Genomic DNA, 26,901 nt, shown 5'->3' on the forward strand with positions numbered 1-26,901 from the left:
TCTCTCCAAATATATAGGTAAAATCAGTAGTGGTAAATTCCTCATAAGTGCCAGCAAATCAAACGACACAGGAATCTCCCAGGTAGAAACCAAATATTGCAATTTGCCTTCAGCTGCAGAGCTCTGGCTAGGGCCCAACGGGAAGAAAGAAAAAAAAAGGAAAACAATCAAAAGCATAAGTAGGTAGCAGTCCCAAGTATCCGGGCTTCTCTGGGATGCTTGCTCGCCAGGACTACTGCTATATGCCGGATCCCGTACCCTCCGCACCCCGGTAGCACAGCGACCCAGGACACAACATCCGGGTCCAAAAGGCACTACCCATCCCCAGTAAACTAAGGCGGGAGGGAGGAGCAAAGGCGGCGGGCGGAGTCCCTGCAGAGTCTCCAACCTAGCCCCGGCCCCCACCTCCACCCCTAACTCGCTCTGACGTTAGAGCAGTCACTTTCCTTCCCGCACCTCTCCGCCCCGTTTCCCATCACCCTCCCCCCGGTCAAGGCTAAGCATGGGACCAGAGTATTTCTGAGGAATTTCTGCATCGCTCCGGGGTAGCCGACGCCAGGCGCGGAACAAGATGGCGGGCAGACGCACTCTGCTCTGCTTCCTCCACGCTGCACTTGCCCTCAATCCTCCAGCACACTTTGGCAGCCTTGGAGCCCGAGTTTCCTGCCCCATCCCAGTGGCCCCTGATCACCATGGAAACGGGCCAGGGCGCTCCAAACTAAGGCTGGCCAAGTTCCCGGCGGCTGCGGGCGATTGGCCGAAGGAGCGCTTGAACCGGAAATGGCTCGTCCTCTCCCTCCCCGCCGCCCCACCCTCCTGCAGTCCCGCCCCTCCCCCTCACGGAATGCGTGCAATGCACGTGGTCCACGGGGCCGCGCCAAGCCGCTCCTCCCACGTGATCTCCTTCGCCCTGCCCGGCTCCCTCCGCCCCTCCGGTCCGTGCTCCTCCCCACCGACTTCCCCTGAAGGGGCGGGAGAGCGGGCCGTTGGAGGAGGGACAGTGGTCGCGCGCCCTGCCCGTTAGAGGCCAGCTTCCACTCGGGGGAGGAGAGGGAAAGAGGGAGGGTCCTGGGAGCTCGAGACGCCGTGGCGGGGAAAGGAGGAGGATCCGGTCAGGGCTGGAAAACTGCACGTGAGCCGGTGCAGTAAGCTTTGTGCAGGGCGCGCTAGCGGGGCTCGGGGCGTTGCTTTGGTCGTTTTTCCTTTCCATTTTACAGTCCCGGAGGACAGGCGCGATGGAAGCCCCCTTACCCCCTCGGGAGTCTGCGGAATTCGTGGCGGTCCGTAGCCAAGATGTGTTTGTTGAAAAAGGCGGAGTCGATCGAGTGGCCGAGATGCTGCTGGAGAAGGTCCCGGGCCGAGAGTTCGGCTTGGGGGGCTGGAAGTCCTTGCACGAGCTGAACCCTCAGGCGACCGACGAAGATGCGGTCAACTGGGTGTTTGTGGTGGACACTCTCAATTTCTCCTTTTGGTCCGAACAGGAAGATCGCAAGTGTGCGGTGAAGTACAGGAGTAAAACGTACAGCGGGTACTGGGCCCTTTGCGCTGCGGTCAACCGAGCCCTGGATGAAGGTTAGCCCCGGGCCTCGGTCCGCATCGAGGCCGAGGAATGAAGTTATAAGTAGTTCAGATATAGCTGTATAAGATAAAACTATATAAGGTGCGGCTTGGGAGAAAGTTAGGGGGGTGAGCAGAGGGAGACCCTAAGTTAGGCTGAGCGAAGGGCGGCTCTGCAAGTGGAAGGGGCTGCTGTCGCTACCTTGCCCTAATTTTGACACTTCCCAAAAACCTCGTACTTAAAATAAGATCGATCAACGAGTATTTGTTTTTTAAGCACCTCCTATATGCTAGGCACTGTGCTAAGCCGAAGTGCAATAAAGGGCACAAGTAGGAAAACATTACAAGTTTTCTGTTACCTGAAGTTACATCCGATATGATAAAATCAATAGAAATGCTTTTAAAATAATAGAAGTATCATAAATGATGTCCTATTGTAAGGCCTAAGGATAATAAAAGTGTAGAGCAGAGACCCACAATTGGCATTTTGCCAGTGATTTTGTTGTTGTTGTTATTGGTGTGCTTTTGGTGTGAGTTTTCTGTAAAATTTATTTGGTTTCACATAAATGTTTCTAATAGAGCGTGGAAGTATACAATGTTTCATTTGCTATTGAAGGAGGTACTTTGGCATTTTTATTGTGAGTAGCAAGTTCCAAGAGTCAGTGGTAGCTTCGTGGATAATTAGGTATGGAGTCAAGAAACCTTGAGTTCATACCCCAATTCAGATACTTGTTGGCTGTGTAACTCTGGACAAGTCACTTAACTTCTAGGACTTCTGCTGGGTAGAGGGAGTTCTAAGCTCATGAAGTCATAGGCACTTAAAAGATTTGAGTAGTACAGTGTAATTGTTATAGAGGAGACATCAGAAAACCTCTAGGCCTGCCTTCTCTTTTTACAGATGAGGATACAGGCCCACAGGTAAGAAATGCTCAAGGTCACAATACGTAATAAGTAGCAGAGCTAGAATTTTAACCCAGGTCCACTGATTGTCAATCCAGTCAGTACTCTTCCACTACTATCCCACAATTGCTCCATATTCATAATTTTTTAAACTTTTCTATCAAGCATCAGTATTTAATATAGCATAAAACGCAATAAAACACTAAAGCTGTTTTTGCATTTGTAAAATCTTACTATGGGACAGCTAGGTGGCCCCCCCCCCAAAAAAGAAAGAAACTGACACCCAGAGATTTGGTTAAGTGTCTCAGCCAAGGTCACATAAGTGATAGAGGTCTGAGCTCCCAAGTTCACTGCATTCCCAAAGTACTACTTGTGTCTGAAGAATGCGTGGGAATTTTGATAATCCTTGTTTTGATTCAAAGTACCTTCACTACAGCAAGATGACTAGATTTAATCAACAATTTTAGAAAAAGTACATTGTTATTGTTCAGATATAACTATAATTTGTATTCCTTACAACTATGAGACATGTATGTTTTAATTTAAGAAAATATATATACTATATATTTGAAAGTAGTGATTTACCAGGTTTCGCATGTTGAAGGCACTAAGGCTAAATTCATACCTCAAAACTTTCTGGACCTTAGAGTTCCACTTTCAACAATAGTTCCACAAGGAGACAAAGAAATTATATGAAGTTGAATCATGACTCTTTTCTAATCATTTATATTTTTGACTAGTGAAAGATAAAAATAAATACTTTCAAATGCAACATATTCTTCTCAGTAATAATTTCAATGCAACAGCTACTAAAGCAAGGAAAATGTATTGAGGAGGAAATATAAAATTATGGACATGCAGGCCTCCAAATGTGCAAAGACTGTTTAGTAAGATTTTTATTTTCTGGTGAGGCAATTGGGGTTAAAAGACTTGCCCAGGGTCATAGAGCTAGTAAGTGTTATGTGCCTGAGGCTGAATTTGAACTCAGGTCCTCCTGACTCCAAGGCCGGTGCTCTATCTACTGTGCCACCTAACTGCCCCATGGGTCAGTTTCTTCATCTCTAAAATGAGAGGTCAACTTCTAGGTACCTTCTGAAGTCCTTTTCATCTCTGGCTTTATGATTCGATAGACAGTATTACATTTTGCACGGTTAAAATAAATGAAAAACTTCTCTTAGCCTTCAGTACCACTTGTCTTACAAAGATTCCATTCAAACTAAAAGTCACATTAGCTGTTTTCAGAATAGGTACCCAGGAAATTTGGGCTCCCTCTGCATATGAATAATTTCTTGGTAGAATTTATTTTGCATTGCATTTATAATTTAAGATTGGAATTTAGGTTTGATTAGGATCTTAACAAAATACTGAAAATAGAACTTAGGATTTTTTTTGTTTTCATATTTATGTAAAGGTCTTAAGTTGTTCTTTGAATTATCTTTTTTTGTTTTTGCTTTTCTTCTCCCCTCATCCCCTCAAGGAATACCCCTCACTAGGGCGTCATTCTATGCCACAGTTACTCTTGATCAGCTTCAGCATATTTTGCATTCTGACACAGATGTGCCTATGCCTTTGATAGAAGAGAGGCATCAGATTCTCAATGAAACTGGAAAAATTTTACTTGAGAAGTTTGGAGGGTCTTTTCTTAATTGTGTTCGAAAGAGTGACAAAAGTGCACAAAAACTCCTGTCCCTGGTAGTTGAAAGTTTTCCTTCTTATAGAGATGTGGCTGTATATCAGGTGAGTTGGTTTTTTTTTGAGAAATTAAATGCCCATCTAAAAATTATCCACACTATTACTGTTGTATTATGGAACACTTCTCAAATTTACAGTGAAAATTTAACTTTTAAAGGACAAAAATGCATTTGTAAGCAGCTACCTTGTGCAGTAGATAGAGTGCTGGTCCTGGATCAGGAATACCTAAGTTCAAATCCTGCTTCATACATTTACTAACTGTGGACCTAGTCAAGTCACATAAACTCTCTCAGCCTTAGTTTTCTCATCTGTAAAATGGAGGTAATAATAGCACATATCCCTCATGGTTGTTGTGAGAATCAAATGAGTTAATATAGGTGAAATACTTTGCAACCCTTAAAGCATTATGTGGTTGCTACTGTTGTAATAATAATCAAAGATTTTATAATTAATTTTTAATTTTAGTCCTTAATTACCAAAATACTGTCCTCAGTCCTTCTATGCTTTCTCTGTAACTTGGTAATCTCATCATTCACTACCATGGCTTCTGTTATGACCTTATATGTATGAACTTCACTGTCATTTGAGAAGGGGCCCTAGAAGTCACAGAGTCTTAGCTCTTTCGTTTTACAGATGAGGAACTGAGGTCTAAAGAGATTTAAGTGACTTACCCCAGCTCACGCAGGTGGCAAGTGGCAGAGCCATGCTCTTTGCACCCAGGTTCTCCAGCACCAAAGTCATTGTTTTTTCCACTGTAATATGTGACTGCAATCTCAAGTTTTAGTCCAGCATTTCTAGTTTCCTACTGGATAGCTCCTCTTGGCAATTTCACCATCAAACTCAATATGTCTGAAATGGAAATCATTGCCTTCTGCCCCCAAATATTTTCTTCCTTCTGATTTCCCCCTTTCAGTTAATAGTGTCATTTTCTTCCTGGACTTAAAAACTATCATGTCAGTCATCTCTGATACTTTCTTTTACCTTCTTCCCAAACCCCCTCTCCAATCCAATTAGTAAGCATTTGACTTTTGTCTCAACAGTGTCTGTTGCATTGATCTCTTCTTTTATATTCCCACTGTACCACTTGTGAAGTTACACACCCCGTTCAGCTCCTGATGACCACTCATCACAGCTATTGCAGTAGACCTCTAACTGTCCAGAGTCTCACTCTTTCTATCCATCCTATACGTTACTGTCTTGAATTATTTCCCTAAATCTCAACTCTTATCCCTCTATTCCCAAAAACCTTCTGTGGTTCCTCATTGCTTGTAGAATAAGGTCCATACTCTTTAGCACAGCCTCCAAGTCCCCTGTCACCTGATTGCAGTCTTGTTTTTCAACTTTTGTATATATTTATCTTATGCTTTCTGACAAATCAAGCAATTCACCATGCCCTGCCATGATGGTATGCTGCACTACTTTGGCTAATTCTGCTCCCTTTGTTTGGGAGCCCTCTTTCCAGCCTGTCAAAATCGTTCAAGGCTTAAGACTCAGATTCTGCTTCTGTCATGAAAGTCTTACCCTTGCCATCAGCTGAAAGTAAACCCTGCTTTTTCTATCTGGCCATAGCTCATTTGTGACAATTAACTCATTATGCCTTTTGTTATATTTATCCTCTCCTAGATATAAACTACTTAAAAATAGGGACCATATTATCTTAATCTTCATATCCTCCACCATACCTTGCCAGATAGATGTCTGATGCTTACTTGTTGAATTACGTTTTAAGTTAACTTAATTAAAAATTTTGTCTTAATTTAGATAGCATCTAACTGGAATAAGAATCTAAATTAAACTTAGTTAAAGATTTACCTCTACAAATGTCTGAAGCTTAGTCAGCATTTTCTTAATCTTGAAATAATAATCCAATTTCTATTCATGAGTAATTCTGTGTGAACAAAAGGCAGTAACAAATTTAGTACTAAAATAATTAAAAGTTCTATTCTGTTTCCTATCAATATTGACTGACTTTCTCATCCTTGCCTTAATTTGTATCTCTTGGTTCTTTACTGGTTTTTACCCCTGCTTGTTTTCTCTAGTACCATATTGAATGGAATCTAAGATAAATCTGCTTAATACCAAATTGCTCTATAACATATAGTATTATAATAAGATTCAAATGTTTTTCTACGCGGTGCATTTTGTTTAATACTTCAAAGTACTTTAACAATATTTAATTTTATGGAGAAAACAAGATGTTCGCTCGAGTTATGTTACTTATAAAATTGTTGGGTTTTTTGAAAAAATAATGTTTTATTATTTTTCCAATTACATGTAAAAACAATTTTTAACATTTAGTTTTTAAAATTTTGAATTCCAAATTCTGTCCCTCCTTCTTTCCTTTCTCCCCTCTGTGAGGCAGTAAGCAATTTGATATAGGCTATGCATGTGCAACCATACAAAACATATTTCCATACTAGTCATGCTGTGAAATAAGACAGAGAATAAAAAAAAAAAAATCACCATGAAAAAAATAAAGTGAAAAAATAGAATGCTTCAATTTGCATTCAGACTCCATTAGTTCTTTCCCTGGTGGTGGATAGCATTTTTCATCAAGAGTCCTTTGGAATTGTCTTGGATCATTTTATTGCTGAGAATAGCTAAGTCATTCAGCTGATCATCATATAACATTGCTGTTACTGTGTACAATGTTTTCCTGGTTCTGCTAACTTCACTTTGCATCAGTTCATGTAAGTCTTTTCAGGTTGTTTTTTTTTTTAATTGATCATCCTGCTCATCATTTCTTATAGCACAATAATATTCCATTACAATCATATACCATAACTTGTTCAGCTGTTTCCTGATTGATGGACAGCCTCTCAATTTTCAGTTCTTTTCCACCACTATAATTCTAGTGCCATAGCACCAGAAAGGACCTCAGAAAAAATGTCTTAAATTAATCTAATACATAATAAATACTTTAAATCCAGTCTCATAAGTTGGACTAGATCTGATCTACAAATTGAGAGATAACTATATTTTCTCCATTGTATTTATTGATATTGAATATTGTCCTCTTTCTGACTTGATCATTTCATTGCTTTTTCAAGGTCATTCCAAATTTAGTGATGGGTTGTTTTTTTGTTTTTGTTTTTGTTTTTTTTTTCAACTTATGAAGTAGCAACAGCTCTTATTGGCTTGGTGGTGCCTACGAAATTATCAGCTATAGCCCTTGGTCCAACATATATGCTGTTGTTAAAAGTATTAGATATTTTACAAAGGGCCTTCCCTCTTAGCCCTTCATGTATCCTGGGGCCACAATGGTTGTGGCCTTGCAATGACTTGAGCTAAATTTTCAGAGACCTCAGGATGTGGTAAATTTAAGACATATTGAAGTTCTGTTTGCTTTTAGTTGTCATAGATTCTGTTGTCATGGAATCATGGATTCCCAGTATCATGGAAGAAAGGAAAGAAGAAAGCAATTAAGTTTTATAGATGAATCACTCTGTTTTAGAGTTCAGTTCATCAAATATTTAATGAAATCTATGAAATCAATGAAAATCTACTATATCCCCAGAATTGTGCTTTTCTCTTGCTTTATGTATTAGATACATCCCTAAGAAATTGCATGTAAATGATTTTTTAAATAAATAATGTTTTAGATGTAAGCACATTGAATTTCCTTCAAGTGAACCGCACTGTAAAGGGAACATTGGTATATTGAATCATTCATCCTAAATCCCCTCATATTCCTCATTTCCTGTTCCTGTTGAGGGTGCTACCATATTTCCATTCTAAGGTTTGCAACCTCAGAGTCATTCCTTAGCCACCCAGTCATTTGCCATGTTTTGTCAATTTACTTTCTTCAGTATCTCTCCTGTTCTCCTCTTATACCACAACCACCCTAATTTAGGATCTCATTAACTGTCATTTGTACTACTATAATAGCTTGTTAATTGGTTTCTCTCCTTCCATTTTCTCCTTTTTCTGACATCCTACACAGTTGTTAAATTGAGATTCTTAAATTACAAATTTGAACATGTCATTCCCCTGCTCAAGGGGCTTCAGGGGCTCCTTACATCCTGCATTACAAATTCCTATTTGACACTTGAAATTCTTTGAAGTGTGGCTTTCAACTTTCTTTCCCGCCACACTTCAAAGTAGTAAATTTGTCCTCTATGGAGTAATACATCTCAAATTATCAAAGAAATCAAAAGAGGAAAGTCAATCAACCAATAAACATTTATTAAGCTCCTCTATGTGACAGATACTATGCTAGGTGCTCGAGATTATATGCAATATACAGAAGCATGCATACACACACACATAAGTCATATACCCATATATGGAACAATCTCTGTCCTCAAAAGATCTCATATTCTTTACATTCTACTAGGAGGGTACAACATGTTCAAATATATACATATATATATATATATATACACACACACACACACATATTTGCATAAATACAAAGTGATTTAAGGAAGGACTAGAGCAGCGGTAGGGTAATCAGCAAAGACCTCTTGAAGAAGACAGCATTTAAGGGGGAAGACCTGTGTAGGAAAGAGCAGCCAGGTGGTACAGTAGATAGAGTGCCAGGGCCTGAACTCGGGAAAACTCATCTTCCTCAGCTCAAATCTGGCCTCAGACAGTTAGTAGATGTGTGACCCAGGGCAAGTCACTTAACCCTGTTTCCTTCAGTTTTCTCATCTGTAAAATGAGCTGGAGAGAAAAATGGCAAACCACTCCAGTATCTTTACCAAGAAAATTCCAAATGGGGTCACAACAAGTCAGATATGACTGAAAGATGACTGAAGAACAACAATAATCTGCATGGGATGGATTCTAGATCCAGTGTAAGCACTCCGTCAATCAGGGCTTAGAGATAAACCACTGTACTGAGAGACTCCCCTAGAACTGCCCTGAGCTCTTGAAACAAGAGGGCAAAGTGAAAATAGAATCAACCAGTCATCTCCTAAAAGAAACCTCGAAACAAAAATTCCCGGGATTATAACCAAAATCCAGCACTTTAAGGTCACAGAAAAAATACAAAGTAGACAAAAAGTTCTGTCAGTCAACAGTCATGACACCAAAAGAAATGATTAGTAACTTATTTTATTACAAGAGAAAGCTAAAGCACTTGCATGTCAGAACTCTTTAAACTGTATACAAAGGAGCCTGCAATACTGGCAGAGCCTTGGGTATTTAAGGGTTACATCAAAAAGGGGAGTCATAGAGGAGGGGAATAGGTCCAGTCTCCTCCCCAAGGGGAGGAAAAAGGGTGGAGAAAAGGAGGGGGGGAAAGAGTGAGTAGAATGGCAGGAGCAGCATCAGCCCCTTCTCTCTTACCTCCTTTGGAACTGCCAGATCATGCAGGGAGAATGTCTTGCTTATCTGAAAGTATCTATCCCTGCTTATCCCAGCTGCACAATTTATCAGTCTGGGTCAGACTGACTGGAGCTAAATTTGTGGCTGACTCAGCTTCAAGGGCACACTGAGAGTCCTGTTAGTGTTCAAAGTAGCAAATTATGTCCGCTGGGCAGTGGGGATCCTTGACTTGTTTTAGGCCTCCTGCGTACTCTGAGTCTAGAGTTTTTGGAAAATATGGCAATTCAAGAAAACAAGTTCAGGGGACCCCTCCACAGTTCAAATAAACAATGAATCACAATAAAGTTTACACAAGTCTTAGGAGCTGCCAAATATAAAGAAAAATAGAGTTTAGAATATGATATTCCAAATACAAGGGCTTCTAACGAATGATAACCTAACTGGCAAGAGTAAGTATAATCCTGCATGGGAAAAAAAAAGGTGACCTTTAACAGAAAAGGGGATTTCCATTCATACCTGAGGAAAAGAAGGTTGTTGATTCTTAAAAGGAACCCAGGATTTCAAGAGATGGAGATGACAAGGGAGAGAATTCCAGGTATAGGTTAACAGCTTAAGTGGAGGTGCGATATGGAATATGGTATATTAAATAAAAGTATGCCAAGTCTGAGTTAAAATAGAGTGCAGTGGGGAAAGTGGAGGAATAAGTGGACAAAGCAAAGAATCTTTCTATTTTATAAACTAGAAATGAAGGTGTGGCTAAGTGACATCCTTACCTCAAATCACAATATAATTTACATCTCTAGACTTTGAAACCATTAGTTTTTCTGCTGCTCTATCATAATGTGATTTTTCAACTCCTTTTTTCATTATACTTCTAAGTAAGATAACCACATAGCACCAAACCTGGGAAGAAATTATTTTGGGTGTTCAGTGGTACTGTAACAGTGCTGGGACATAGAAGCATACATTTATTTATTTATTTAATTTTATTTTTAGGCAATTGGGGTTAAGTGACTTGCCCAGGGTCATATAGCTAGTAAGTGTCAAATGTTTGGTCTGAGGTCAGATTTGAACTCAGGTCCTCCTGACTTTAGGGCTGGTGCTCTATCCACTGCACTACCTAGCTGCCTAGGAGCATACATTTAGAACTAGAGGCCATCTAACATTAGGGAAGGAGGACTGAGAGTGACATGATCAGACCCATGCTTCAGGAAAATCACTTTGGCAGCTCTTTGAAGAATGGATTGGAGATACAGAGGGAGGACCGTGAAAGGGTTATTGCATTGGTCCAGAGGAGAAGTAATAAAGACCTGAACTTGGGTGGTGGTAGTGTGAGTGGAGAAAAGGGGACTTAATCGAGACAGTGTGGATATAGAATTGATAAGAGTTGGAAAATGATTAAAGATGTATAAATTAGAATGGCAAATCAAGAGTGATGCCTAGGTTTTGAACCTGGGTGACTGGAAGGATGGTATTACCCTTGACAGTAGCAGAAAAGTTCAGAAAAGGAGTAGGTTTTAGGGAAAAGATAATGAGTTCCATTTTTGTCATGTTTGTGATGATTAAAGAACATTTAGGTCAAAATGTCTAATAGGTAGTTGGTAGGATGGGACTAGAGAGAAAAGATGACTCAGGAGAGAAAGTAGAGCTGGAGTGAGAGAATATAGACAGAAGGAGAGCTCAGGAGAGAGCCTTGGGGGAATCCTCCCAGTTTCTGGGTGGGTGTGACTTGGATCATGGTCTGGTCTAGTGGAGGAGGCTGAAGCTGACAGACGGGTAGGAGGTAAGATAAAGGGTGGGGAAGGAGGAGAAGACATATCCATAGATGAAAGTGAAAGTCATTAAATACTTTCTTAAGTAAACAATAATTGACCATACTAAGGTCTTTTTAAAAATCTGCCCTTCAGCTTAGAATAGCTGTACAGCTTCTCTGAATTTTTGTTTTGTTTTCATGGTTCAGTGATAGAAATGTAATGAATATAAGAAAAATAAGTATGTACATTGAATCAATCATTTAAAAATAAAGAGAAGCTCCTTTAGTTTTTGGTCAAAAAAGCCTATGGTGGTCATTATAAAGTAAAAGGAGAAGGAAAGGAAATAAGCATTTATCTAGCGTAACATCTATTGTGTGCTGGGCACCATGCACTGGGCGTTTATCATGTCATTTGATCCTCATTATAGCTCTGCAAAGTAGGGTGCTAGTATCTTATTATCTTTTCCCAAAAACCTTTCACAGTTGATGAAAGGGAGGCAAACAGAAATTAAGTGACTTGCCCAGGGTCACACAACCCTTCCACTGTTGAATCTATGATCTTATGATCATAAATTGACTCGATTTTTTTCCTCCTTGGTCTTAAAACTTAATCTGTATGGCTGCATTTGTCCCCACCCTGTATGGCATAGTCTACTGTTATGATTTCTACTTGAAGGTAATAGGGCTTAGGCCATGGGCTTCCTAAGCTTTGACCATCTGTAATACCCACATTTCTTCTAAACCCTATTTATTGACTGTTGAGAAAGAAGAGAAAACCTGTCAATGACAGTTGGATTACACTGTTAATTGGAAATCAAATTTTTGTCATAGGTGCACTTGGACCATATAGGGGGTCCTAAAATTCTGAGTATAATTCAAGGTAATTGAATCTTGAACTGCCCTAAGACTTTTGGGATACCTTGTGTATATAGGAATTTTTGACAGAGAGGGAAATCCTGTGATAACAGATATGAATCTAAAATAGACTTTTTTATATAGAAATACATGCTATGTTAATGGTGAGTGTTTTCAGTTATGTCCAACTCTTTGTGACTAAATAAGCATTTATTAAATACTATGTGCTAAACATTGGGGATACACGCTCTCCTCCCCCAGGTCCCTGCCCTCAAGGAGATTACATTCCATGGGGGAAACATACATAGAAAATTAGTACAAAATATATGCACAAATAACTTCCAGGGGGAGGAATTACTGAGAAGACTCACAATAGGCGTGGCACCAGGCATGAGGTACAAAGGCAAGAGGTGAAAAGTGAGATGTCACATATATGAGCAACAAATGGGACAGTTTGACAGATATATAGAGTATGTAAAGCAGATTAATCTGTACTTAACTTAGATAAATTAGAGGAGCAGCTACATGGTGCAGTGGATAGAGCACCTGGAGTCAGGAGGACCTGAGTTCAAATGTGACCTCAGACACTTAATAGCTGCCCTGGGTAAATCCTTTAATTCCCCCCCCCCCCCGAAAAAAAGAAAGGTAAATTACAGCCAGATTGTAAGAGGCTTTAAAAGCCAAATAGAGGGGTTTGTATTTTATCCTGAAGGCCAGAAAGAACCGCTGGAGCTACCTAGGTAGGGGAGAGCTCTGTGCCTTTAGGATGATCAATTTGGCTGCTTTGTGGTGCAGTCATTGGAGCAGGGAGAGCTGCAGGTAGATCAATTAAGAGACTATTATAGGGCCAGCTAGGTGTCACAGTGAATAGAGCACCCGCCCTGAAGTCAGGAGGACCTGAGTTCAAATATGGCCTCAGACCAAACATTTAACACTTACTAGCTGTGTGACCCTGGGCAAGTCACTTAACCCCAATTGCCTTAAAAAAATTTTTTTTGAAGAGGCTATTATAGACTAGGCTAGAGGTGAAGAAGGTCTGAACAAGCATGGTTGTGGTGTGAATGGACAAAAGCAGTCATATATGATATATTTTGGAGATTAAATTGATAAAATTTGGCAACTAGTTAGATGAGAGGGAGGAGGGAAAGGCTTATTTCATCATCTCAAATGGAAGTGACTTTAGTCTCATCAGATATGATAGCATTTTGTGTTCCATTTGTGTGTTTGTCATATCTGCTCTATATCATGTTTACCTGTCTGCATGTCTTATTTTCCCCTAGTAGATTGAAAAACTTCTTGAGAACAAAGATCATGATTTTGTACTATGTTCTCCCATTGCCAGAAAGGTGAATTTTTCATAGTAGGCACCAAATGTTTGTCAAATGAATGAGTACATTCATAAATTAAATTCCTACTTATTTCTTTTGTAAAAGATAACTTTTTATTAGTATAAGTAAAACCCTCAATTCTGGTATTAGTGTTTATAAAAAGTATTGATCTAATCCCTGCTTCTCAATATGAGAAATGTTCAATCTTAATGTGTACTTGGAGAAATTCAGAGAGATTATTCAGCAATTAGCACTAATGAAGAAAAATTTAATTCAGATAAGAAAATGATTAATTTGACAGATGTGGCAGTTTCCTAATTAATGGATTTGCTTCTGTAGTTTGTGGCCGGGCATATCAATAAACATTTAAGTTTGAGTTCTTTAGTAATTTGATTTTTAACCATCATCATCAACAAGCATTTATTAAATGCTTACTATGTTCCCAGCACTGTGCAAGTGCCGGAGATAACAAAGAAAGCAAAAAAATATGATCCCTGCTCTGAACAGGCTCTATATTCTGATAGAGGAGACAGCATGTAAACAATTGTGTATATACAAGATGTATACATTGTAAATGGGAAGTAATCTCAGAGGGAAGGCACTAGCAGTGGGAAGTGACTGAGGCTGTTTGCAGAAGATGGTATCTGAGCTGAATCATCAGTGAATTTATCTCTAAACATTGGATTCGTGACTCTCATATTTGCTAGTGGTTCTGGCAACTTACTAAATTATATTAGCTCGTAGTCATAAGGTTTTTCTATTAACAGTTAAAAATGTTAGAGGGGAGCTATTTTGAATAAGCTATATTTACCGTCCCCCACTACAGTCCTAATTTGATACCTAATCTTGGCCTGGAGGTGACCCTGGCTTCTTAACTAAATTTAGAAGGTTTCATCACAAGGTTAGCTCACTAGCTAATGCTTTTTGGGGTGGGGAGGAGGGGAGACAGGTGGAATAACATCTCATGAAGACTACTTAGGATTAGAGAAGTCACTTTCAGTATTGGAGGGGGCACAGTCATACCAATGAAATACGGCTACTTGAAGTAAAAATATTTACAGTAGCAAAATTATAGAAAATACAAAGAAATGTTATTTGGGACTTAATAGTGTTTTCAGTGACATCAGTTATAATTATGGAGCAAAAACTCTCTGGATGTTAGTTTTCCTCATCTGTAAGATGAGAAATTTAGACCAAATTTCCCAGGTGCCTCTCCTTTTCCCTTCCCCTCCCCTAAGCCAACCAGACACAGAAATGAGAGCAGTACCTTGGCCACTGCAACTCCATCATCTGCCCCACTAGCTGCTGCACTGAAGTGATTAGGCAGACTTTTGAACTTGCTGTTCCCTCATTTCTCAGGTGCCTCAGAGAACTAACCAGGGCACAAGCTGGTGTAGCATTTCAGCCCCTGCCACTTCAAGATGAAACATTTCTCAGAGTGTATCCAGAACTAGGATGACTTCAAGCTGGGTGAGGGATTCAAGGAGGAAAAGAATCAGTCAGCAATTATTTATTGGGGATACAAGTACAAAGAATGAAATAATCCATACATGCAAGGGGCTTACGTTCTAATGAGGGAGACAAATACATAGGTAAATATATGCAACATTAATATAAGTGAATAAATAGAAATATATGCAAAGTAGTTAAATGCAGTGTCATTTGAGAGGGAAGACACTAGCAACTAGAGAGATCAGGAAAAGCTTCATGTTGAAGATGATGTTCAAACTATGTCTTAAAGGAAGAGAAAGACTGTTAGGCAGAGGTAAGGAGGGAGGAGTGTATTCAGGGGTATAAGATGCCCAGAGCAAAGGTATGGAGACGAGTATATTGTGTGTGAAGAGCAGAGAGAAGACCAGTTTGGTTGAATTGCAGAGTGTGGGAGGGGGAAATGCAGTACAGGTTTGCAAGTAGATTAAGAATGAAAAAATAGGGGGGCAGCTAGGTGGTGCAGTAGATAAGAGCACTGGCCCTGAAGTCAGGAGGACCTGAGTTCAAATCCGGCCTCAGACCAAACACTTGACACTTACTAGGTGTCTGATCCTAGGCAAGTCACTTAACCCCATTGCCTAAAAATAAAAAAAAATCTTTAAAAAAAAAGAATGAAGAAATAGAAAATCATTCCTGAAGATTAAACTAATTAAGCATAAAACCATAATTGACAGTGAAATAGTAAAGTAGGCCAAGACCACCAGTAACTTTGTATCTTTGGTTGTGACCAATACCTCTTGTTTCAGATCTGAGATGGAAGGTGTTCCCATTGGAGATTTGTGGGATTGTATAAATTATTGGGACTAGGCTATGTGGTCTCATCAAAATGAGTGGTTGAGATGTTAAGTCTTAGTAAAAATAGCATCTTAAGTTGTAGCTAACATTTCAAATAAAGTGATTTCTTTTTGGATGTGGGAAAAAAAAATGAGAATTTTGAACTAGATGATCCTCAAGGTCATTTCCATTTCCAGCTCTAACGTTTTGTGATTCTGTAAACATTCCTAAAAGCATTTCATGAGATAATAATCAGAATGCCAGTAAGACATGAGTGTTAGAAAGTTATTGATTTCAAGATTTTTCCTAGTTGACTTTTGTGTTGTTCTCTATCCATTCTCCATCATGTGTATTTAATGGTTTTACTTTTGCAATACATAATGACACAATGATTTTGGGGGGGGCAGCTAGGCAATGGGGTTAAGTGACTTGCGTAGCGTCACACAGCTAGTAAGTGTCAAGTATGTGGTCTGAGACAGGATTTGAACTCAGGTCCTCCTGACCCCAGGGCCAGTGCTCTATCAGGGGCGCCACCTGGCTGCCCCCTATGGCACAATGATTTTTACCTGTGAGCTCCACCGTGAAGCCTCTGCCTCTCAGCACCCACACTGCCACTGCTTCCTCCAGGAATCACTGACTCAGCTAACTCAGTCTGTTTAATAGATCTTAGTAAGCACCGACTCCGTTCAAAACATTTTGCCTATGTAGTCTATAATTTATCAAGCAGCCAAGCATCAAACACTTACTATGCACAAGATATTGTACTAAACACTGAGAATACAAAGAAAAAAGAAAAAAATAGCCCTTGCCCTCAAGGAGCTTCCATTTTAATGGGAGAAACAACATGTACATACGTAAGTATGTAGGGCATAGCTACAGAGTAGATGGAAGTTAACCTTAGAGGGAAACGAACTAGAATCAGGGGGGATCAAAAAAGGCTTTGTGGCCTTTTCTTTTCCAGCTCCTGGAGAGTCTGCTGCTAATGGCTGAGGGTCTGAAGTTTGGAAGCTTTTCCTGTAGCTGTTTGGGCCCCTAGCCGTCAACATGCCACAGAATGAATACAGAACCAATAGAGTTACAGCTAAAACGGTATGGCTACCACTTGGATTACCATGAGAAAAAGAGAAAGAAGGAAAGTCAAGAGGCTTGAGAACGTTCAAAAAAAGTGATTGGTGTAAAGGCCAAAATCTACCATAAACAGTGTCGTGCTGAGAAGATTCAGATGAAAAGAGAAGTACCAAGCAAAAGAATAATAGGGGCAGCTAGGTGGTGCACTAGATAGAGCACCAGCTCTGGAGTCAGGAGGACCTGAGTTCAAATGTGGCCTCAGACACTTGACACTTAATTAGCTGTGTGACCCTGGGCAAGTCACTTAACCTCATTGCCTAGCCAAAAAAAAAAGAATAATGAAAAAACTCCCCAAGGAGCAGTACCTGCATATCTGCTGCATAGAGAGAGACAATCCCGAGCCAAAGTCCTTTCCAACATGATTAAACAGAAACAAAAAGAGAATACTGGTAAATGGGAAGTGCCCTTGCCAAAAGTTCATGCCCAAGGAGAAACGGAAGTGTTAAAGGTTATTCGTACAGGAAAGAGAAAGAAGGAGGCTTGGAAGAGAATGGTTACTAAAGTCTGCTTTGTTGGAGATGGCTTTACTCAAAAAACACTGAAATATGAAAGATTTATTAGGCCAATGGGTTTTTGTTTTAAGAAGGCTCATGTAACTCATCCTGAACTTAAAGTCACTTTTTGCCTACCCATACTTGGTGTGAAGAAGAATGCCTTCTCACTATATACAACTTTGGATGTTATCACCAAAGGGACTATCACTGAAGTAAATGTGAGTGAGCTGGGCCTTCTGACACAAGGAGGCAAAGTTATCTAGGGAAAATACACACAAGTTACCAACAATCTGGAAAATGATGGATGCATAAATGCTGTCTTCCATGTTTGGTTGACTGATTGAATGAAGTGTTACATGTTTCACAATTATTCAGGATTCTACAATATATCAAGCAAACCACAACAGTTACTACATTGAACAGTTACAAAACAAAACCGAAGACTCAGTTCTACACATTGGTTGTTTTGATTTGAGATTAATTTGGAAAAGAGATGAAACACTATTTTCTATTCTTGTATGAGACTTTTTGGAGTGGCAATTAAAAAAAGCTTACAGCTAAAAAAAAAAGAAAGAAAAGAAAGGCCTTGTGTATGAGGTGCCACTCATCATGTGGCATTAGAACTAAGTTTTGAAGGAATCTTTAGAGGAGTCAAAGAGATGGAAGTGAGCAGGGAGGGTATTCTAAGCATGCAAAGATAAGCAGTAGATCTAGCAGGGGAGATAATACTACACAAGTCACTATAATGTAAGATGAAGTATAAGTACATAAATAAAGTGTGAGAAAGGTTCTTTGTGTTCTAAGGCAGGATGAACTGGGCTTTGAAAGGAGGCTTAGAATTTCAAAAGTTAAGATAAATATTTTTCTCTCTTGAGTAGGGAACCAGATTTATCTGGGACCTATGCACTACTCATGGGGCATATGTGACCCTATCTGAAACGGTGGAGATGGATATAAACTTTTAACAATGATAAACAATAATAATAATGATAGCATTTACATGGAGCTTTAAGATTTGCAGAGTACTTTACAGATATTACCTCACTTGATCCTCACAACAACCCTGGCAGGTAGGTGCTGCTATTTTCCTCATTTTACTGATGAGAAAACAGAGGGTAAGTGATTTGCCCATACAGCTGATATACATATACATGAATATATATGCCCATACATTTGATCATAGAGCTAGTGCCTGAGGTAATATTTTTTTTGTTTAAAAAAATGTTTGTTTTGATATTTCCTGTTTCTTATATCACCATAGTATGATGTGTCTCTCCCCCCCTTTCATCCTAGAGAGCTATCCTTTATAACAAACAGAATGTTTTGGAGAGGGGAAAAAAAAGTCAGCACAACTGACTGGAAAAGTCCAAAAATACGTGCAAACATGCTGTAATGTGGACCTTCCACCTTCAAGAAGTAGCAGGTTGGGAGTATCTTCTCATCTCTCTATATTTGAGACTCTCTTGGTCTTTGTAATTTTGTTACATTTACTTTCGATTTTTTGGTGTGTCATTGTTCTTTCCATTTACGTTGTTGTAGTCACTGCATATTGGTTTCTTGTTCTGTTTACTTCACTTTGCATTAGTGCATATAGATCTACTGTGCTTCTATGTATTCATCACATGCATCATTTCTGGGGTTTTTTTTTTGGGTGAGGCAATGGGCTTAAGTGACTTGCCCAGGGTCACACAGCTAGTAAGTGTCAATTGTCTGAGGACAGATTTGAACTCAAGTCCTCCTGACTCCAAGGCCGGAGCTCTATCCACTGCACCTCTAGCTGCCCCATACATCATCTCTTATAGCAGAGTAATATTCCATTACATTCACATAGCACAATTTTTTAGGCATTCCCCACTTGATGGCCTTTGTTTCAAATTCTTAGCTCTCACAAAAAGTGTTGCTATAAATATTTTGACTTATACGAGGACTTTTTTCTTAACGATGGCTTCCTTGGGGAATAAACCCAGTAATAATCTCTGGTTTAAAGGGTATGTGACATTTTATTTTCACAATTCCAAATTGCTTTCCAAAATGGTTGTCCCATTTTACAGCTCCACCAACAATTTATATTAGTATGCTGGTGTTTTCACAACCCCTCCAACATTAGCTGTTGCCATTTTTTGTCATTTTTACCAGTTTGCTGGGTGTGAGATAAAACCTCAGGCTTATTTTGATTTGCATTTCTCTTATTTTTAGTAATTTGGAGCTTTTTTTTTTTCAGAGAATTTTGATACAAAGATTTTTTTCTCATTTGACCACTTCTCTTCTTATCCTAGATACATTAATGTTGTGTGTGCTGCAGCTTTTTAGTTTCAAGTTCTTGTGCTGTAAACACAATTATATTCTTTCAGTTACTTTTAATCTTTTTTAAGGTAGCCTTGTTCTGCCTGGCTCTCTTCCTCTCACCCCATCACCTCTTTTCATTTGATACCCCTTTCCCTGTAGGATTTTGTTGTTCTTTTTTTCTCTCCTGCTTTTATCTGGATATATAATTCTTCCCCCTCTTACTTCCTCTGTCTTAGTCAGGTAGATTCTCCCTTCCTCTCCTCCCTTTCAGCTAGTCCGGTTTATTAGTTTTTAAATTTCATTTTTTGTGTGCCTTTCCGAAAAGGATTTCTCACTCTTCATTATTCATCTTCTCTTTTGGTTTACTCTAGACCCTCATTCTCTAATGTCTATCCTATCTCTTTTCTTCATTCAATCAAAACTTCTTTGGTGTCCGTTTTAGGGTCTCCCCTCTAGGTGGTTTCTGCTCCTGCCTTGTAGTACTTACTCCATGTGTTCCCATATTCCATTGTATTTGGCTCACAGAACAATGCCAATTATTGCAGGTGTCAGAGAGGACACTGTGCCATTGGAGGACCCCCAGTCACCCCCAGAACCACTGTACCTTCTCTTGTTGATCTTTTTTCTGTATTTGCCTGGAAATCTCTTTCCTGGGTCCATGCTCCTCTACTCCTCCAGGTGCCAGTTACCTCCAGGGATTCCTACTCTCCCCTCTCCCAAAACAAGTAGACTTTTAAAGCTCCAGATCCCCTAGGCCTCATCCATTGTAAGGTCCTCATCTCCTTTCACCAACCATGTCTTCTTTTTTTTCTTTCTTTTTTTTAATTAATACATTTATTTATTTATTTTTAGTTTTCAGCAATCACTTCCATAAGATTTTGAGCTCCAAATTTTCTCCGTCTCTCCCCTCCCCCTTCCCCAAGACAGCGTGTAAATTGATATAAGCTCAACATATATATTCATATTAAACCTATTTTCACATTAGTCATGTTGTAAAGAAGAATTAGCACCAATAGGAGAAACCATGAGAAGGAAGAGAAAAAAGAGAGAGAGGGAGAAAGAAAATAATATGCTTCGATCTGTATTCAGAGTCCATAGGTTTTTTTTCTGGATGTGGACAGCAGTTTCCATCATGAGTCTTTTGGAGTTGTCTTAGATCTTTGCATTGCTAAGAAGAGATAAGTCTATCAAAGTTAGCTATCACACAGTGTGGCGGTTACTGTGTACAGTGTTCTCCTGGTTCTGCTCATTTCACTCTGCATCAGTTCGTGTAAGTCTGTAGGTTTTTTTTGAAGTCTGCCTGCTCATCATTTCTTTCTTTTCCTTTTTTTTTTTAAACCTTTATTTATTTATTTATTTATTTTTGGCAAGGCAATAGGGTGAAGTGACTTGCCCAGGGTCACACAGCTAGTAAGTGTAGAGTGTCTGAGGCCAGATTTGAACTTAGGTCTTCCTGAATCCAGGGCTGGTGCTCTATCCACTGTGCCATCTAGCTGCCCCTGCTCATCATTTCTTACAGCCCAAAAGTATTCTATCGTAGTCATATGCCACAACTTGTTCAGCCATTTCCCAGCTGATGGGCAACCCCTCAATTTCCAATTCTTTGCCGCCACAAAAAGAGCTGCTATAAATATTTTTGTATATGTGGGTCCTTTTCCCATTTTTATGATCTCTTTGGGATACAGACCTAGAAGTGGTATTGCTGGATCAAAGGGTATGCACAGTTTTATAGCCCTTTGTGCATAGTTTCAAATTGCTCTCCAGAATGACCAACCCATCTCTTTCCACCCACAGAAGCATTCATTCATAGAAGCATTCCACCTCCAACCCCTCCTTTTCAGTGCTTCCCTCCCTTCTCACCTACATCCCTGTAGGTTCTTCTCTTTCTGAGACTACAGTGATCAATTTTCCCCTCATTGCTATTCCTTAATTTGACCTGGGTACATCACTCCTCTCTATCCCCCCTCCCCACCTCCCACCCTACCACCTATGTGCCCTTCCAAGTTGTAGTATCCCACACACACACAAAAAATTTGTTTTACCTGTAGTACACGGTGTTACCAGGTTCTGGCCAAACTACTCCCTGCCTGCATCTTCACTGTTTCCTTTGTCAGATTCCCACCTTCACCTCTGTCTCCTCATGTACATTTAGAAAGATGTCTCTTACTAGTCTCCTTGCTGTTGTCATTACCTGCTGCATTTATTCATTCCTCTTGCATTTCTGTTGTTTGGGGTGTTCTGGGGGGGGCAAATAATCTCTTCAGTTCTGGTTTTCTTTCTTAAAATGTTTCAAACTCTTCTTTACTATTAAATGTCCATCTTTTGGTCCCGTATGGTTAAGCTCAGATTTGCAGGATAGATATTCCTAGTCTGTATCCTGAACACATTGTTCCATTCCTTCGTCCTTTTTCTAGGGGGTATAGAAGTCTTGTGTCATTCAAATGTCCTTTCCCTTGTCTTTGAAGATCTTTTTCCGAGTGGTTTGTAGAACTTGTTTCTAAATTGAATTGATAAATTTAGCCACTATGTGTTTTGGAATTTGCAGCCTTGGGGCTTTTTTTGGGAAGCGATTTGTAAATTCTCTCAATTAAAATTTCATTTTCTAAGTTCTGGGTACTTCTATTATTTCCTTCATTATGGTGTTAAGGTTTTTTTTTTTTTTTTTTGTCCTGTCATGTTCTGGGAAACCTGTGCAGCCTATGTTTGAGATCAGTGGGTTTTGCTTGCATAGTGAACATATTTTCTTTTCTTTTTGTTTTCGGCTTCTCTTCTCCTAGGTTGTCATTCATTTCTGTGTGTTTGCATTCCCAATGTATTGTTTCTTTTGTTTCTTTGCCATTGCAGATCCAGGTTTTTCTATTCTGGTTGTTACTTTTGCTGTTTAGGACATGAATTCTGCTCTCATAATTCTCATTTCTTTTTTGAATCACTCAGGAACAAATAGCATGTTGTGGTTCTATGTTCTCAAATTTCATAGGGTCTTTTGTTTCATCAAATGTTGGATCATTTTGTAGTATTTATTTTGCAGTATTTATTCACAGATGCCTGAACTGGGGGCCACATTTCTGCTGTTGTTACTGTTTTTCTTGATGACTTATCTGTTTATGTTCAAGATCTTACAGATTTCACCTTCCTGAAATCTTTGGTATTTTCAGTCTCTTCCCCCCCACCCCCCACCATATTTTCCTTGTAACTCACTTACCTCACTCTCCCCTCTTCTGTGGTTTCCCTGGGGGTTGGATCTCAAAGCATCTCAGCCTTCTCCCATGTTAAGAAATTCATGGCTCACCCACCTAGGTCTCTGTCCTAACTGATTGTTGGGTGGTTAGAATTGGCCCCAGCTGGTGGGGGGGGGGGCAGGGAGAAATCCTTTCTGACGAAAATCATTACTGCTATTTTAAAATTCTTTGATCGTTGAATGTGAGACCCCTTCTAACATGATTTAAGAAGCTGTACACATACAAGCAAAGTTATTTTCCTGTTGATGATTTTTTTTCTTTCGGTGAAAAAATGGTAGAAATCTAATTACTGTTTACTTCAATGTTATATTGCAGTAAAAGTTTTAAAATAACCATTGCATATTTGCTTTTGATGTATCCCGTTGTGAACTGAGCACTTTTGGGGCCAATGGAGAAATGTAGCATTCACTCTCCCTTCTCTCTCCCCTCCCCTCAGCTGAAATGTTTTGAGTTCCAACTGCTACCTTTTTTCCTGATTAAAAAGCTGATACAGTATAAAATTGAAGGAAATATTTCAAAACTAGTTTTCTGATGCTTGTACGCTTTCCCCTTTCTCATGCAGGAGTATATGGCCAACTCAAGCCACTGGCATTGTATTGCTTTCTTTATTAAAAAAAAAAAAGTGCATAGAACTGTCTCCAGCAACTTTTCTTCTGTTAGAACAAAAAGGGCAAAACCTATTGGGAGGGTTGGGAAATGGAAGCTGGTAAGATATGAAACTTTGGAAAATAGACAAACAATCAAGGTAACTCATGGCATATTAAAAGGAAAATCTTAATAGCAAAAAAAAGAAAAAAAAAAAAAGTGGCCCCAGCTGGATGCTGTGCGCTTTACCTCAAGCTTGTGGAGTGCTGCCCCAGCTGCCCTGGGTTTCTCAGTTCTCTAGCCCAGCACTGGCACTTCAGTGCTTTGAAGTGCTGGTACTTCTGGGTTGCAGTCCCTGGCAGACTTTTGCTCCTGAAGGATTAATGCAAAACGGGTATTGAAAAATAAGTGTTTGGCTTAGAAAAGAAGATGCCTTGAATTTTTAAAAATCTCTTCAGTGTTGTACTTCTACAAAAAAAGTAATCTATGAAGTGCTTCCATGACCTTCCCAGCCACTCATTCCTCAGTTTCCTGCAATCTGGCTTCCATTATCAAGTAGCTAAACCTGCTTTCTCTGTCAGTCAGTAAACATTTAAATATCTAATATATGTCAGCCAAGATGTTAAGCTCTAGGGATACTAAAAAAGCAAAATATTGACCCTGTTCTGTAAGAGCTCTCAGCCTAATGGGGGAGACAACACGAAAACAACTATGTGCAAACAGGACATAGAATAAATGGGTAATAATCAAGAGAGGAAAAGCAGTACAATCAAGTGGGATCAAGAAAGGCTTCCTATAGAAGGTGAGATTTTAGCAGAATTTTTAAGGAAGCCAGGGAAACCATGAAGAGATGAGGGAAGAGAGTTCTAGCCATGGGAGACGGCCAGTGAAAATGCCACATATGGAGCATCTTGGGTGAGGAATAGTATTGGATCACAGAGGATGTTAGGGGAATACCAGGGTCTTTTCCAAGCTCATCAGTTACCCCGACCAAATCTCAAGGCTTTTTCTCATGTCTCACCTTTCTTGACTTTTCTGTAATAGTTGACACTGTAAACCATTTTTCATTCTGGATGCTCTCTTTCCTTGGCTTCTGTGGAATTGTCTTATTTAGGTCTCTTCCTACCTACCTTGGTTGATCTTCTTCTTCCCATTCCTAAGTGTAGGGGTGCTCCAGGCCTTTGTCCTGAACTTATCTTTTTCTGTGTTCTCTCATTTTATCTCACCCACTCTTCTGGCTTCAGTTGCAGCTTCTATTTCAGTGACTCCCAAATCAACCTATTCAACCCCAAGCCTCTCCCTGAGCTTCAGTTCCATATTTCTATCTACCTACTCAAAATATCCCTTTCAGTGTCCACCAAAACCTGCCCTTTACAATGTCTTGCCTATTTCTGTTGATGGTGCAGCTTTCCTGATAGTCACCTAGGCTTGAAAACTTTGCAGGGGCTACATGACCACTTGTCAAGGATGTTATAGAAACTATCTAGTCAGTTAACTGGTATTTGTTAAGTACCTGCAACTGCCACACACTGTGCTAGACGCAGGGACAGTGTAGACCAAAATAAGGCAGTCCTACCCTCAAGAAGCTTACACTCTAACAGAGGAGATAACATTTTCATATACAAAATAAATAAAAGATAATTTAGGGAGCACACACAGCTGGGGACATCAGGAGAGGTTTCATGTAGAGAGTGGCACTGAAGCCGAGTGCTACCTCTTAAAAGGTGCCGCTTTCTCTGCGAATATTTCCTGATCCCGCTAGTTGTTATTGTTGTCTCCTGATTTAGTTTATCTTCTGTTTACTTATCGTTCATGTTGTTTGTATTGTATCACCCCAATAAAAATGTAAGCACTTTAAGGGGGAGGGACCATTTTGGTTTTTGTCTTTGTATTCTCAGAACCTCGCACTGTATCTCAAACACATTAGGAGTTTAATCAATGTTGAATTGAGCCAAAAGGGGCTTTCTCAATGAGTTTACAAAGGAAGTTTTTCTAACTATTAAAAAGCAACAAATCACAACTAAGAACAATAAAACATTCTTTAAGGTGTGTCATTTTTATAGATAGGAACCTTAAAATACTCAGGTAACAGTTTTCTTTTTCTCATTTATTAGGGTAAAAGGATTTCATTTTACAAACGGGCTCAGATACTTGTGGCAGATACTTGGTGTGTATTAGAAGGAAAAGGAGATGGTTGCTTCAATGACATTTCCAGTATCACTATGTTTGCTGACTACAGACTACCTCAAGTTCTTGCTCACCTGGGAGCAATAAGATATTCTGATGAACTACTGAAGAAACTTCTTAAAGGTTTGTAAATTGTTTATAATATAACTCTTTGCTTATACTCTGTGGGTTGTTATTCTGCATTTCATGAGCTGGTTTACTTAATAGGAAGACCTGACTTTGAATCTTTCCTTAAACACTAACTGTGTGACCCTTAGCAAGTCATATAATCTCTCTCTCAACCTCAGCTTTCTCATCTATAAAATGGGACTAACTGTAACAACTATCTCACAGGGTTATTATGGGGATCAAATGATATAATTATTATAAAAGACTTTGCAAACTTATTATATCATTCTTCCCATTGGTCCCTGAGCCAGTGCTGTTTGAAGCAGTCCTGAGCCTAGGGGACAAGACTCCTGCACTCACCTCCACTGGTTGGCTTCTTCTTGGACTTTCTCTTGCACCAAAACTAAGGAGCAGGGATGTCACTGCCTGATTCCTACCCCAGTGGGGACCTGCCTTAGGACCTTCTTCATTGCTAAGCTGCTCTGAAAACAAGACCCTTCCCCCTTCTCCAGCACAGGCAAGGCACTGTGGCCTCCTATACCTCTGCCTGCTTGTGTTTGCTGTGAGGTGGGCCTCCTTGGGTCTCACAGGATACAGCATATCCCTCTGCCGGGAAGCTGAACCTCAAGGGTAGATCTACAATTGTCTAAGTTGCTGCTTACCTCAGTAGTCTTCTCTCTGTATTCTTCGTGGACTTACAACTCCATGGTCAGAGCACTCATTCCCTTGTATTCACCCTGTCACTCCAGATGTACCTACCCCTTTCATTGTGCCCTCTGAATACCTGCCCCATCATTAACAAACTTGCTTTCATTTTAAACCTTTTTTGCTCTGTTCATATTCTGGTCCTCACTGAGCTAGATCCTTCCTAACTGAAATTCCCTTGTCACCCTTTCCAGTACTGGCTATACTTTCTTTTGTACCCCAACTCACTGGTCATGGTTGGGGAATAGGAATATTTCTTACCCTCAGTTGCCATTTGACCACCTTCACTAGCATCCTCTGTTCCTTTGAGGTTCATGCTATCTAACTTTATCACACAATCCTAAATCTGGTGGCTGTTCTTTATGAGCCCCCCAGGACATTCTCCTTTCTTCCTCAGTGAGTTCAATGCCCAGCTCATAATCTCTCTCCTTCCATCTCTTTCCCTCATAGTAGGGAACTTCAGCATGTACATAGATACCCTTTCAAGTGCCCTAACATCCCAATTCGTCATTCTACCCAGTTCTCATGATCTGTTTCTCCACTCCACC

General features: G+C 39.8%; 1 protein-coding gene and 1 pseudogene across 1 annotated transcript in view; both read left to right on the top strand.

Annotated features, from left to right (window-relative positions):
• Positions 1–1,073: 1,073 nt before the first annotated feature.
• The window catches only part of LOC114025807 (queuosine salvage protein-like), a 37,495-nt gene continuing 11,667 nt past the window's right edge, over positions 1,074–26,901 (top strand). Inside the window, exons 1-3 of the mRNA XM_027839336.1 lie at positions 1,074–1,572; positions 3,935–4,194; positions 25,468–25,663. Coding sequence (XP_027695137.1) covers positions 1,236–1,572; positions 3,935–4,194; positions 25,468–25,663 — 793 coding nt within the window. The 5' untranslated portion in view covers positions 1,074–1,235. The remainder of the gene's footprint in view (positions 1,573–3,934; positions 4,195–25,467; positions 25,664–26,901) is intronic.
• LOC114025662 lies at positions 16,666–17,555 on the top strand (annotated as a pseudogene).

Source organism: Vombatus ursinus, unplaced genomic scaffold, assembly GCF_900497805.2.
Source record: "Vombatus ursinus unplaced genomic scaffold, bare-nosed wombat genome assembly UNPS02014832.1, whole genome shotgun sequence".
Taxonomy (NCBI): domain Eukaryota; kingdom Metazoa; phylum Chordata; class Mammalia; order Diprotodontia; family Vombatidae; genus Vombatus; species Vombatus ursinus.